The 15,558-nt window shown below is 35.9% G+C and overlaps 1 protein-coding gene across 8 annotated transcripts in view; it reads left to right on the top strand.

The window, feature by feature from the left end:
• CFAP54 (cilia and flagella associated protein 54) overlaps window positions 1-15,558 on the top strand; it is a 298,472-nt gene that overhangs the window by 67,404 nt on the left and 215,510 nt on the right. For all 8 annotated transcript variants that reach the window (XM_070454137.1, XM_070454138.1, XM_070454135.1 and 5 more), the window contains 3 exons: window positions 3,602-3,778; window positions 7,299-7,391; window positions 7,661-7,846. In XM_070454137.1, coding sequence (XP_070310238.1) covers window positions 3,602-3,778; window positions 7,299-7,391; window positions 7,661-7,846 — 456 coding nt within the window. The remainder of the gene's footprint in view (window positions 1-3,601; window positions 3,779-7,298; window positions 7,392-7,660; window positions 7,847-15,558) is intronic.

The following is a 15,558-nucleotide window of genomic DNA, read 5'->3' as shown; positions in this document are numbered from 1 at the left end:
AAGCCACTGGGGAAGCCCTATTTCATTTATAGTCATTATAGAATATTGGTTTTATTTTCTGTGCTGTACAGTGTATCTTTGTAGCTTATTTTATTTTAAATTTAAAAAGTTATTGGAGTACAGTTGATTTACACTGTTGTGTTAATCTCAGGTATACATCAACAATCTTGGTTTGTAGTTTTCTTCTCTTGTATTATACTATCCTTGTCTGGTTTTGGTATCAGGGTAATGCTGGCCTTGTCAAATCAGTGTGTAAGTGTCCCCTTCTCTTCAGTTTTTTGAAATAATTTGAGAAGGATTGGTGTTAATTCTTTAAACTTCTGGTAGGAATTTACCACTGAAACCATCTAGTCCTGGACTTGTCTTTATCAGGAAGTTTTTGATTACTTATTAATTTTCTTACTTGTTACTAGTATGTTTGTGTTTTCTATTTCTTTATGGTATTTCACTGTTGGTAGGTTGTATATTACTAGAAATTTATCCACTCCTTCTAGGTTATTCAGTTGTTGGCATATAATTGTTCATAGTAGTTTCTTATGATTCTTTGTGTTTCTATGGTATCAGTTGTCTCCTCTTTCTTTTCTTTAATATGTGAGTCTTTCTCTATTTTTATTCATCTAGCTAAAAGTTTGTCAATTTTTTTAATCTTAAAAAACAGCTTTTGTTTTAGTTGAGCTTTTATATTGTCTTTATGGTCTCTATTTTATTTATTTCCCCTCTGATCCTTGTTATTTCGTCAACTAACTTTGATCTTAGGATTTTTGTTCTTTTTCCTTGAAGAAATTAGATAAAAAGTTAGTTTATTTGAGATCTTTGTTCTTATGGTGGACATTTTCACTATAAACCTTCTCTTAAAACTACTTTTGCTGAATCCTGTAAGTTTTGGTATGCTCTGTTTTCATTTGTCTTAAGATACTTTTTGACTTCCCTTTTGATTTCTTTTTTAAATTAATAATCTTAAAAACTGCTCAAATATATTTTTGGCCATTGAGCCTATAATCATATTTTTTTTCATTTGATTTATGGATAAGTTAAATTATATTCCTAGATTTCCTAGTATTAAATCATCCTTTTATTCCTGAGGAGACAACATAATTACAGTATATTCCTTTAATATATTATTAGATCAGTGAATTAGTACTTTATTTAGAATGTTTGCATTTGTATTTGTAAAAAGAATTCTCTGTTTTTAAGTGCAGTCGTTTTTTCAGGTTTTGTTACCAAAGCTGTAGTAGTTTTAGAATATATTTCAGAAGCTATCTATCTTTCTCTGTAGTTAGAAATTTAACAAATGACATAGGGATTATCAGTTCTTTGAGATTTGAAATATTAACTTTTAATAATATCATTTAAGATTGACACTTGTGGGAAGTAGGTTTTTGGATATCTGAGTTTCTTTCATCATTATTCCTGTGTCGAGATTTTTCTGCTTTTGTATTTTTGAGTTAGCTTCTGTATTTCCGTCTCCAGTGATCAGTGATAATGTGCATCTTTTCATCTGCTCACTGGCTATTTGTGTTATCTTCTTTGGAGAGATGTCTATTCAAACCCTTTGTTCATTTTTTAAAATTTATTTTTTATTGAAGAATAATTGCTTTACAGAGTTTTGTTGTTTTCTGTCAAACCTCAATATGACTCAGCCATAGGTATACATACATCCCCTCCCTTTTGAACCTCCCATCCCACCCCACCCCTCCAGGTTGATACAGAATCCCTGTTTGAGTTTCCTGAGCCAGACAGCAAATTCCCGCTGGCTATCTATTTTACATACAGTGATGTAAGTTTCCATGTTACTCTTTCCATACGTCTCACCCTCTCCCCATGTCCATAAGTCTATTCTCTATGTCTGTTTCTCCACTGCTGCCCTGTAAGTAAATTCTTCAGTACCATGCTTCCAGATTCCATATATATGTGTTAGAATATGATATGTATCTTTATCTTTCTGACTCACTTCACCCTGTAATAGGTTCTAGGTTCATCCACCACATCAGAACTGACTCAAATGCTCTCCTTTTTATGGCTGAGTAATATTCCACTGTGTATATGTACCACTACTTCTTTATCCATTCATCTGTTGATGGACATCTAGGTTGCTTCCATGTTCTCAAAGTTCAGTTCAGTTCAGTCACTCAGTTGTGTCCGACTCTTTGTGACCCAATGAACCACAGCACACCAGGCCTCCCTGTCCATCACCAACTCCTGGAGTTTATCCAAACTCATGTCCGTTGAGTCGGTGATGCCATCTAACCATCTCATCCTCTGTCGTCCGCTTCTCCTCCTGCCCTCAATCTTTCCCGACATCAGGGTCTTTTCAAATGAGTCAGCTCTTTGCATCAGGTGGCCATGTTCTAGCTATTGTAAATAGTGCTGCAATGAACGAGATACTTGTGTCTTTTTTCAATTTTGGTTTCCTCAGGTAAACCCTTTGTTCATTTTTTAGTGGAATTTTTCATTATTGTTTATTTTTATTATTTTATTATTTTTAAAATTTTTGCAACAGTTCTTTATATATTCTGAGTACAATTCCTTTATCAAATATATGATCTGCAAATATTTTGTTCCATTCTGTCAGCTGTCTTTATTGTTTTGATTATATCATTTGAGGTTTTTAATTTTGATGAATTTAAATTTATCTGCTTTTTCTTTTGTCGGTGTGCTTTTGGTGTCATATCTAAGAAAGCATTGTTTAACTCAAGGTTGTGAATATTTACTTCTATATTTTCTCCTAAGTATTTTATAATTTTAGCTTTTACATTTGGGTCCATAATTCATTTTGAGTTAACTATTTGTATATAATGTGATATATGGTTCCCTCTTTTTTCTTTTGCACATGGATGTCTAATCATCCAAGCACTGTTTGTTTGAAAGGCTATTCTATTTTCTATCATTCAATTTTAGTCTTTACATGGGTTTTTGCTTTAGCACTCTATCAGTCTTTGCTTTTTCATTTAATATAAAAGTTTAACTCATTTACATGTATTATTGTTGATTTAGTTCATTTTACTTTGGTAATATTTAGATTTTCTGATTTTTATGTTTTTTTTTTTGTTTTATTGTTGTCACTAAATGCGTAACCTTTAAAAAGGTTATTGCCTTTCCTTTAGGTTTATAGAATAGATATTTGTGTATATTTTATTTCTTTCTGCTGATAGTAAGAAACCCTCAATAATATTAATTTTGTAAACCACATATACCAATGATCATTACTTGAGAGTCACATTTCAAGTTGCGTTAAGTGTAAATATACAATTCATAAATATAAATACAGATAATTGTGTTACAAAATTTTTAAGGATAATGAAATATGATGGCAGATATTCAGAGGACTTGATCTGGAACTGAAATGTCTTTTATTAATGTATAATAATAATGATATACATGTTAGACATACAGTGTAATTGTCTTAATAGCTATTTTTTACTTGTCCTTGTTTAGTAGTTAGTTTTTACTTCTGGAATATCATTCAATGCTTGAAATATGTATTTTAAGGCCCCCAAAATACATATATCAAGATAATGTTGTTTAACATCACCAGAATTCTCCAATAAAATGAAGTTCAAGCCCATGAAATGTATTTTCCTATTTTCATACTTTATCATAGGAAGCATATTCTTTGATTGAGAAGACTGAAGCAGAACAAAGTATACAATATTCATATCAGAAATATGTGGAAACTGCCGAAAGAAAGAAAAGCAGGGTCCCTCCTCCACCCATCCTGCTGTCCCGAACTTACCGTTCTGTGACATTAAAACCTGCCCCATTTGTTTCTGATGTTAAGGTATGTTGTCTATTTTGATCTTTACCTCAAGGAAAGCATCAAAGGTACTTCAATAAATGTAATGATTGATAGTTTTATTGCTTTTAGCACTTGGATAGTCTTATTTATAAACCCTGAACACTGAGATTAATATTTTAATGTCTTAACTACACTTAGTTTCTTCATGACGCTTTTGCCTTTATGCTATTTCCCCTTTGGCTCCATAGAGCTTTGGTACACCCAAATATATAATAAGGAGAAATAAGAGAGAAGCATTTCTCTCGAAGTACCTTCATCACCATGACAGTCATACACTGATATACTGGAGTGCCCAGTATCAAGAAGGTTTCATTAAAATAGAGTCAGACACTTGAAGGGGATAAAAGTTACTCTGAGAACCAGTGTTGAAGATAAGAAAATTGAGGGGTGGTGAATTTAAAGGCTCTTTCTAAAATTCTTCTGAGTAAATGAGGATTGTTTTAATAAAAGGCTTCCCTGATAGCTCAGTTGGTAAAGAATCCACCTGCAATGAAGGATACCCTGGTTTGATCCCTGGGTTGGGAAGATCCCCTGGAGAAGGGAAAGGCTACCCACTCCAGTATTCTGGCCTGGAGAATTCCATGGAATATATAATCCATGGGGTCACAAAGGGTTGGGCTAAATTTTTATTAAAAGACTCTTTTAATAAAAACAAATGGTAATTCCAATCACATTATAAGTCATAACTCTATGTCTTTATTGAAGCCCAGCCCCAGTGCCTTGGAATTAGTCTGTGTGTGACTGTAACTTGAGATTTAGTTTCCTCACACGCATTTGGTTACATCTAATTCATATCTTAAATATTACATTTTCCTCATTTGGGTGATGAACACATGCTCTTTGATGTTGTATAAAAAACAAAGTTGTTTCTTTGATTATCCTTAGGATGTTCTGTTTGAGCTTACACTGACTTGATACAGTGGTAAGGGCATGGGCTTTGAAGTGAGACAAACACAGATGTAAAATTCTGGCTCTAGCACAGCAGTATTAGATTAGGAAGTCTGAATATACTTTCTGAACCTTCCTTAAATTTGTTTTTGTTAATTTTTCATTTGTAAAATGTTTCTGCTGTGAAAATTGAATGAGATATTATATCATATTCTTGGCATGTTAACCGAGGTCCCTACATTTCTTGTATTAACCATATGTAATAAGGTTTCCTAAAATCAGTTAATGAGGTTATACTCTGTGATTATATTATCTGAAGATTTTTTTTCATAAATTCTGTGCAGTGATCATTATTGAGTGTCTGTTGTCTGTTAAGCTCTGTGTGAGCTAAAGTATAGAAGTAAACACAAAGCACAATTCTGTTTTTTGAGGAGTTTTAGACTAATGGGAGGTGGATGTCAGTGAGAAGTAATACCACCTTCCTAATGCCTTATAATTGAAAGAATAGTAACAGCATTCATCTTATACCCAACTGTGCTATGATAAATGCATTATTGCAATTTCTAGCAGTATTAAAATTCAACTTTGGATTTGGGGGATCTGTTTTAAGAATAAGGATTCATTGGCTTTAGAAATTCAGGATAGAACTAAGACTGGATAATTTCCCAAGAGTTTTTGTTTGTTTTTATGTAAATATTTTGATTTATTTAATCAGGGTTTTATTTTTTATGTATCTCAAATTAGTGACTAGTTTATTTCATAATGGTTAGAAATAGGAAGACGTAAGAATCCCACACTTGACCTGCAGCTGTAAGACTTGTTACTCAGCACATGATGTGAAGTTGATGTATGTTCTATGTTGGGAGAGTTGCATGCTGCTGGAAATGACACCTTCTTTTACCTACTCCTTAGCACTAGATGGTGCTGTGGACTTAAATACATTTTCTAGTTTGCAATTTCAGCCATCTTTTGTTTTTCAAAATCCTCTTGTTAAGGCATTCGTTGCATTAACATCTATTTTGATAGTTGAAAATATGAATGTTATCTATAACGTTTTACTTTGAAAGTTAGTGGTGGTTTGTCCATTGTGTCCTTACTCTTACATAGATCCTAAGGACTTATTCTTCTTATATCAACTAAGATGTTTTCATCTGGGTAACAACATAGAAATATAAAGCCTGCTTGTAAAAATGCTTTTAGAGAGAACTTACTCTTCAAATTCTGTAGAGCTTCAAAATATGTAGAGCTTCACTTAGAGCAATAATGATCTAGGTCATAAAACAGCACAGTTCTTCCCTTTTTACCTCTATGGCACTTTTTAACATGAAAAGTCAAGGAAAGTTAGTTTCTAAGTTTTTTTCTGAGAGTCATGCTGAGCTGGTTTTTTTCCCCTCTTCTTCTGGCTTCCATCTTCCAAGTTCCTTCAGCGTGTTTTCTGTCCTTGAAGTTCTACCTTTCCTAGTGCTCTTTAATCACCTGAGAAATTTTCTTTAAAAACACAAAAGTTGGGCTATTTTGCACTAGGTATTCATATTCATTGAGGGAGGCAGGCTTGGGTAGATGTAATTTTTTTTTTTTTAATGGTTGATTATGTACAAATTGTATTTTAAAAACAATCCTGTTGCATAGTCAGAGTGGAGAACTACTTGTGCAGACAACACACAATTAGCGTTTTTCTGTTGACCCAGAGGGAGAAACAGCAGGCGGAGCTGTAAGAGGCAGCTGCTTCTGAGACAAGTACATTCCCCGCCCCCCACCCTTTCTTTCTAGTTTTAGGAGTTGAGATGTTGTGAGGTGGGGCCTTTGGGGAAAAGGAAGCGACCCCCTTCACCTACCCCTCACAGTGTACCTCCTAATGGTGCTTTTCCCTGGTATCACCTCTCGCCCTTTCCCTACAGTGAGAATAATTCATGATGATGAGGAGTCTCCATTATTCTGATGTTTTGGCAAAAAGACCATTATTGTCTAACCATTTAGTCAAGTTTTAAGTTTGCTTTTTATTCCTGTGCAGTTTGCATTTTGCTTTTGGTTTACATCTGTATTTAATAATTATCAAAGGAATACAATGTTTCAGAAAATTTATAGACCAGAGGAAAAAATATTACCCATAATCTTACCATTTTATCATCCAAACTCTACTATTCTTATTTAGAAATATTTTCTTTTAGGCTTTTTCATATGCATTTTTACATTTTATTTAAAACACTACAATTTAGTGCCTTGCTTCTTTTACCACTTGCTTTTTGTCACTTATTATTAAATAAAATGTGAAAATCATTTCTGTGTTGGTCTTTTTGTCATCAAGATGAGCTCATCTTTGGAGTTTCTCTCTGCCACTGTCTGAACAGTGCTTAACACATAGGAACTGCTCACTTCATAGTAGCTAAAAGTAATTAATAATGAATAATATTTTAGTCTTGGTCCCAGGTAAACTATATTTGTATTTTTTAAAAAGTGTAAACCTAAGTATCTGTAAACTGAGCTTTCATATTTTAAAACTTGAATAGTTATATTTTTGTATAGAAAAGTATTCCTTTTGCCACATCATGATAAAAGAAATCAAATGCTGTGTTAAACTGACTAGAGATGACAGGCTCATCTCTCTCCTTGGCAGGTCTGCTGGTACTGCATTTTGGGTCGCAAAGCAGAAGGAAGCTATGGAAAAGTAAGACTAAACAATAATCATCTCCCAAACTCAGGAGAAGCGGTATGTTGAACTGAAAAAACAGTTGAATGTCAGGAAGTCTTACCAAAAAGTTTCATTAATTACAACTGAGTGTTGCTGGGTTTTTTTCCTATATGTAATCACTGTTTCAGTGAATTTCTCTTGATTTCAGCTTGAGTCATAACTAAAATCTTAACAGTAAATGGAAAGGTTGTTGTTTTTTTTAAAACCTATAAAGATCACTTAATTATATTAAAAAAACCCTTACTTTAATTTTCCATGTGTAACTTGAAGTATGTTTTTGTTAATAGATACCAGCGGATGGCAAAAGCGTTTTTGAGGTAAAAGGTTTAGAAACCAATGAAAAATACGTCTTTGCAGTTGCGGCTTACTGTTCTAGTGGAAAGCTGATTGGTGATGCTATTGGCGAGACAACTAAACCAATTCTGATTTATCCACCTCTTTCTGCTGTTACTACTCGGATGTTATTGACGCAGGTAGATGAGATTTCTCCTAATTTTTTCCTGTTAACCAGTTGCTAAGTAATTTCTGATGAAAAAACAGTCACAGCAGATATTCTGAAGCTCCTGTAATACATATTTTCCTTGACCACAGTTTAGTCTCCTAAAATATAAATCATTATTTCTCTCACTCATGAGTTTGCTGTATATAATAACATTTATTTTCCTGCATTAAATAATATTTAAGTGCAACACATACTGATTTTAGAATTTTGGAAATAAGTGTTGCCTGTTTTCCTGTCAACCAGAGTAGTAGTTCTTAACCTGAAGCAGTTTAGGCCCCCAGGGGACATATGTCATTTTTGGTGGTCACCATCTAGAGGAGTGCTACTGACATCTGGAAGGTAGAGGCCAGGGATGCTGATAAGCATGCTACAATGCAAAGGACAGCATTTCCTTCCCTCAACAAAGTGTTATCTGGTCCAAAATGTCAGTAGTGTCACGGCTGAGAAGCCCTGATCCAGATATACCCTTTTCTTTGCATGCATATGTATACATTGTTGTTTAGTTGCTAAGTTGTGTCTAACTCTTTTGCAACCCCATGGACTGTAGCCTACCAGGCTCCTCTGTCCATGGGATTTCGCAGGCTAGAATACTAGTGTGGGTTGCCATTTCTATCTCCAGGGGATCTTCCCCACCCAGGGTTCAAACACACGTCTCCTGCATTGGCAGGAGGATTCTTTACCACTGAACCACTTAGGAAGCCTGTATGTATACAAATACACATATACACATATGTGAATTTATGTATAATATATAATTTTAGTCATAGTGTACATATTATTTTACATCTGATTGTTATTTACTACATAATTGACTTTTTTCCATTCCATTAAGTATTGTTTCAAAACATAATTTTTAACATTTGTATGGTATTGCATCTTAAAAATGTCATAATGTAGTATATATATGTGTGTGTATATACACATATACACACATACACACTGGAATACTACTCAGTCATAAAAAAGAATGAAATAATGCCATTTGTAGCATGGCAACCATGTAGCATGGATGGACCCGGAGATAATCATATTTAAGTGAAGTAAGTCAGACAGAGAAAGACAAGTACCATATGATAGCACTTGTATGTGGAATCTAAAACATGACATAAGTGAACTTGTTTGTGAAACAAAAGTAGAGACTCACAGACATAGAAAACAAACTTATGGTTACCTAAGGGGAAAGGGAGTGGAGGAAGGATAAGTTAAGAGTTTGGGATTAACAGGTATAAACTGCTGTATGTAAAATAGTGAAACAGTAAGGTTCTACTGTGTAGCACAGGGAACTGTGTTCAGTATTGTGTAATAAACCATAATGGAAAAGATTATGGAAAAGAATATGTGTCTATACAACTGAATCACATTGCTATACACCAGAGTCTAACATAACATTATAAATAATTGTTCTTCAATAAAAAAATATATATCAGTTGTTTTACAATATTGTATTAGTTTCATGTGTACAACAACATGATTTTATATATATATATATATATATATATATATATGTATTTTTTCAGATCACTTTCCACTGTAAGTTATTTTAAGATATTGAATATAGTTCCTTGTGCTATACAGTAAATGTTAATACTTGATGATTGTTTATTTTCTGTATAGTAGTTCATAGCTGTTAATCCCACATACCTAGTTTATCCCTTTCCTCCTATGGTAGCCCTAAGTTTGTTCTCAATGTCTGTTGGTCTGTTTCTGTTTTGTAGATAAGTTCATTTGCATTGTATTTTAGATTCTACATGTAAGTGATACATGGTATTTGTCTTTCTCATCCTGACTTGCTTTACTTACTATAATATTTTCTAGGTCGGTCCATGTCACAGCAAATGGCAATATTTTATTCTTCTTTATGGCTGAGTAATATTCTATTTGCATGTGTGTGTGTGTGTGTGTGTGTACCTTACATCTTAAACCAATCATTTGTTGTTGGGCACTTGGGTTGTTCCCATGTCTTAGCTATTATAAATAGTGCTGCAGTGAACGCTGGGGCCCATGAATCTTTTCAAATTATACTTTTCTCCACATGTATGCCCAGGAGTGGGGTTGTTGGATCATAAACTAGTCCTATTTTTAGTTTTTTAAGGAACTTCCATCCAGTTCCCATAGTGGCTGTACCAATTTACATTCCTATCAACAGTGTAGGAAGGTTCCCTCTTTCTTCACACCCTCTCCAGCGTTTATTGTTGGTAGACTTTAGATGATGGCCATTCTGACCAATGTGAGATGATACCTCATTGTAGTTTTGATTTGTATTTCTCTACTAATTGGGGACATTGAGCATCTTTCACTGCATCTATGATTATTTTCTTAGGATCAGTTTATAGAAGTGAATTTTCTGGGTGCATAGAGACAGACCTGAATTTAAGGTGCAGATCCTCACATTAGCTGTGTGATATCAGTCAATTAACCCTCATCTATGAAGTGGAATAATAATAGTAGTTACCTCCCAGAACTGTTATGAGTATTAAATGGAATTATGCATGTCAAACATTTAACCATAGCACTTACCCCACAGTAGGCATTTAATGAATATTATTGTGGTTCCTAGTTCTGGATATACTTGTGAATTGACATTTTTGCTGAAATAATTGCCTGACTTAAAATATGTTACCAGTGAATGGGATTCTAGAAAAAAATGACTCATTGACCCAAGTCTCAAGCATATAATTTTAAGTTTATTGTTGACTCTTCTAAATTTTATCCTGTTTCTATTGTGCTATTTTTTCCTCTTAATAGTTGATTAGTATTATAGGCTAAAGTCTAACTGGAATTTTATATTATCATATTTTTCAAAGAAAATTTAATTGAGAGAATTGCTAGGATTTGTCTAGCATTGGTTTAGCATGTCATTTGGGCTCATGGTTTTCTGATGTTTTGATTTCTTTGGAATCTAATATATTTCCTAATTTGCAGTGATGGAGTTATTTCAAAGTAAGGCACCGAATATTTCATCAAGGTCTAATTTTTCTCCAGGGAGTGGTTTGACTCTTGGGCTTCATTTGGCATAACTTTCATTGAAAGTTAATAAAACGAAGTCCTAGCTATACTGCTAGGATAATGAGAAGTGTCATAAAGTAATGGCCTGTGTTTCTTTACTGATACTATATTTGCAGTACTGTAGTTCATTTATGACAGTCTGAGAGCATTCTCTCTCATAATGTTAAGTTGGATAAGCAAAATTTCCTCCATTTAAAATTTAAGTTTAAGTTTTTAAATTTTAGCAGGAAAACGTACCTTTCTTTTGGAACTGTGATGAAAAGCTGCTGTTTTTTATAAGAGTGGCTAGTTTTTAGTTTCAAGATAATTCTGTTCTTTAAAAAATATTATCACAAATATTTTATAGTAAAATATGGAGTTATTTTGCTAAATGTTTATGAATAACTTAGAGTTTTTGGTTATACATTTTACTAAACATTATTTTATAAATAAAAAGTTTATAAAGTCAGGTGAATCTTTACTAGATTTTTCTCTTACTGTAGGAAACTATAATAATTTAGGCTATCTGGAAAATTTTTTGAGGAACCTTTATGAATTATATATTGTCTACATTTATTTTCCAATTTCATTCCCTTTATAGCCTCATTTCTTTTTATTATTCCCTTTTAAGTTGGGAATGACTAGATAATGTGATATAAAATATAGACAATTAGAAATCTGTGAGCAAGATTGTAAGATTTTAGGCAAATTGCTTGGTCTTAATTTCCCTATCTGTAAAACGGATACACGACCAAATGCCACATACTGCTGGATTATTGAACTACTAAATCAAATAGCAAGTGGGCACTATGACTTGTTGAGATGAGAAAGTGAGGAATATCATTTATTGAAAAACTGTTGCCTGACAGACATTTTAACATTCATTATTCCATTGATTACAGCAACTCTAAAGAAAGAGGTGGTATTATTACTTTCAGGTTCAGGAAACAGATGAATTTACCCTTCCTCTGCCAATCTCATTTTATTCCAGACAGAGGGTCTTAGGGAGGTTAAGTGATTTGCCCAAGGTTACTGCAATGTTTCGGCCACCTGATGCAGAGAGCTGACTCACTGGAAGAGACCCTGATGCTGGGAAAGATTGAGGGCAGGAGGAGAAGGGGACAGCAGAGGATGAGATGGTCGGATGGCATCACCGACTCAATGGACATGGGTTTGGGTGGGCTCCGGGAGCTGGTGATGGACAGGGAGGCCTGCCGTGCTGCGGTCCATGGGGTCACAGACAGTTGGACAGGGCTGAGCACCTGAACCGAACTGGACTCTGTTGGTAGATGGTAAGCCTGCCATTTGAACCAGCTCGTGCCTTTCAACGGCTCTGTCCAGGTTCACCATCTAAAATGTGCCAAGTTCATCCAGAGCTTACATCTCTCCCATCTATTCTCTTCCTAGTTGGTGCACTCCACAGGTCGTCATGATCTGTGGGAGCAGTAGAGTTTGATGTTGGGTCAGGAATCACAATGGTGGCAGGAAACTGAAATTTGTACATTTTTTCCAGTTCATATATGAATTCACTGAAACACTTTTATTAATAGAGGTTTGCCTTTTGTCTATGACCATTAAAAAGTATAGGGCTACCAGGTAAAAGGTAGTCATCCCCATTTTTAAAGTTTATAAGAAGTATCAACTCTTCTTTTCCCTCTTTGAACAAACAAAAATCCAATGTTTGTTTTCTAGTGAATGGGATTCTAGAAAAAAATGCATCTTTTAAAATCAGTCTCATCCCCACAGCAGTAACCCTCATTGTAGTTGATTTTGACTTATGGTTTCAGTTAAGACCCCGATTGCAAGAAAGCTTCCCTTGGGGAAATGCAGCCAGGCCCTGGGAAGGCTGCAAAGTTCAGGCAGCTGTAAGCCTCATACCTCTGATACTCTCTATACACTTGCTTTCTTTTTCTCTCTTTAAATATTGGTTTTCCTTTCCATCTCTGGAGGGAATATGGCAGCCCCTTGAGTGTTTGTGTATATTCCTCTATTTCAGCCATATTCTCAGACTGGTTAGCTATGTCCTAATCTTGATTCCAAATTTCTGGAAAAGAGACCTGCATTGATTCACCCAATGTAAGAAAGAGTCTGATCTCATTTTTAATGTTTGGCCATTGACTTATTTTTAAATCTCACCCTTCTTTGTTCCTTTGGCCCCACATCTGAGCAGGCTACTAAGGAGGTTTCTGACTTCACCTTCTCCTTTGGTGCCTGCAGGAAATTTAAATGTTCCAGCTGGCAGGAACTGTGCCCAGTCCAGCCACTAACAAAGCCCAATCTATTCCTTCTGCTCTGCCCAGGTTAACCTGGGTCTGCCTGTGCCTGCCCATGGACTCTCCCAAGGAGTCCCTTGTGTGAATAATAAACTTTCTTTCAGATCCTCATGGTGCACATAATGTCTTCAGCCTTAATACCTGAAGCAGACTGTGTGTGTGTATGTATGGGGTCCATTTTGCTTTGCTGTGGACCCAGATTGGGTCAGGCACTCACCCTGGGCCAGTCAATTGTGTTATTTTATAGCACACCTCCTGGATGTTCTCTTCTGTATAGAGAGGGAAATTATCAGGAAAAGGGGAATTTTAAGTTCATGTAACACATTATTATTGAGTGCTTACTCTGTGTCCGGCATTGCTCTAGGCTAGTGATTCTAAAACTTGGGCCTGAATCAGAAAGATCTGGAGTGCTGGCCTAAAGAGATTGCTACCCCCACTGACAGAGTATATGGTTCACTTGGTGTGGGATAGGACCTGTAAAGTCTGCATGTTTAACAAGTTCATAGGTGAGGCAGATGCTGATGGTTCAGGGACCATACTTTGAGAACCACTGTTTTAAGTGAGCAAAATGCCATGGTAGGAGGTAGGTAATAGACAATGAACATAGTAAAGAAATAGATTGCCTATTAATAGTATGTTAGAAGGCAAGTCCTGTGGAAAGATAGTGTAGAGTACAGTCAGAGGAACTGGAAATGTGAAGTGGGATAAAGGAAGGTAAATTACAGTGTTACAGTGTTAAGTAAGCTGAACAGAGAAAGTGTCATCTGGAAGATGAGATGTGAACAGACATTTGAAGGAGGTGAGGGAGCAGCTCTGGAGAAGGAAGATCCCACAGAAAGAGCTAGAAGAAGGGCCTGAAGGATTCCAGAACTGTACTTGGTATAACATAAAGAGTAAGGAGGCCAGGATGACTGGAGCAGAGAGGCCCAAAGGATTGCTCAGGGAGGTGAAAGGTGAGCGGATGGGGGGAAGTAGATCGTGATGAGAATTCCAGGCTGTTGTAGCAAGTAAGGCTTTCACTGTGAGTGACTTGAATGGCCACTGGAGAGAGTCTGATGTGACAGGACAACATAACGTGGCTTCTTTCTCAGAGGCTCACCCTGGCTGCTGTGTCGTGCAGACACCATGAGGCATGAGTGTGGGAGCAGAGGGAGCTGTTGAATACCTACTGCTGGCGTCCAGTCAGAGGTGGGGGTGGCTTGGCCAGGTGTAGTAGTTGATGTGACGAGAAGTGGCCAGATTCTGGATGTATTTTGAAGGAGGAGTTAACAAGAATTCCTGTTGGAAACAATGGATAGAGAAAAATAGGAGATGCCTTGAAGGTGTTTAGCCAACTGACTGGAAGGACAGACTTGGACCACAGCTGAGTTGGGGATGGCTGTGAGTGGTGCAGAGAAAGATCAGAAATTAAGCTGGGGGCATGTTAAGGTCAGATGTTATTAGATATTCAGAGAGAATTGTTGAGTGGTCAGTAGTTGAGAGTAGTCGTGTGACAACTACAGCCGTGGGGCTGGGTAACAGCAGCAAGGACATGGGTGCTGAGGAGAGGAGAGGTCAGAAGGCTGAGCCCTGCGGCACGCCGGTATCATGAGATTGAGGAGAAGAGGAGCTTGCCAGGGTGCTGGAGAGGAATGTATTGGGTTGGCCAAAATGTCTGTTCCATAGCATCTTATGGAAAAACCCACGTAAACATTTTGGGATCTAGTTCCCTGACTAGGGATCGAACCCAGGCCCCCGGCATTGGGACTGTGGAGTCTTAGCCATTGGACCACCAGGGAGGTCCCTCTTTTAGTGCTTCTTTCTCATTGTAACCTCGCCCCCTCTAAGGTCTATTCTGCACATGCCTACTACTTAACCATCTGTGAACCTGTGAATATCAAATGCTCCTCTGTTAACTCACACAGACTCATGAACTTATAAACCTTTAATATCATCGTAGCATTTTTCTTGTTTTGCAACGTCCACTGACTGAGCAAATAGTTATTTTTATGTTTTCGCCCTTTTTTAAAAAAATGAAATATAGTTGATTTAGTGTTGTGCCAATTTCTGTGGTACAGCAAAGTGACTCAGAAATAACTATTTTTAAAAGGCTCTATTTTAAAAGGAAAGAACATTCAGTTATAGTTTCACCAACTCCCTTACACCTCATCTGTTATCATTTTCCATGGTGAATCTTAGAATTATAATGGTGTTTTAATGACCACTTAGTCCAACTTTTTCATTTGCCCAATGTGGCCCAGAGAAGGGACCTCATCAATCACACTAAGTCTTGATTCTACTTTTTCATTTTATTTTATTTATTTTTTTTACTGTGTATTTGGCTCTGTACAAATTATTCTACTTGTCAATACCCCAGTTTCCTTATCTGAAAAACAAGGACACTCATAGAGCTCACTTCACAGAGCTGTAATGAAGAATCAATGCA

The sequence above is a fragment of the Odocoileus virginianus genome, chromosome 23, assembly GCF_023699985.2.
Source record: "Odocoileus virginianus isolate 20LAN1187 ecotype Illinois chromosome 23, Ovbor_1.2, whole genome shotgun sequence".
Classification (NCBI taxonomy): Eukaryota; Metazoa; Chordata; class Mammalia; order Artiodactyla; family Cervidae; genus Odocoileus; species Odocoileus virginianus.
Note: the sequence above shows the minus strand (reverse complement) of the source record. Positions and strands in the feature narration are given on the sequence as shown.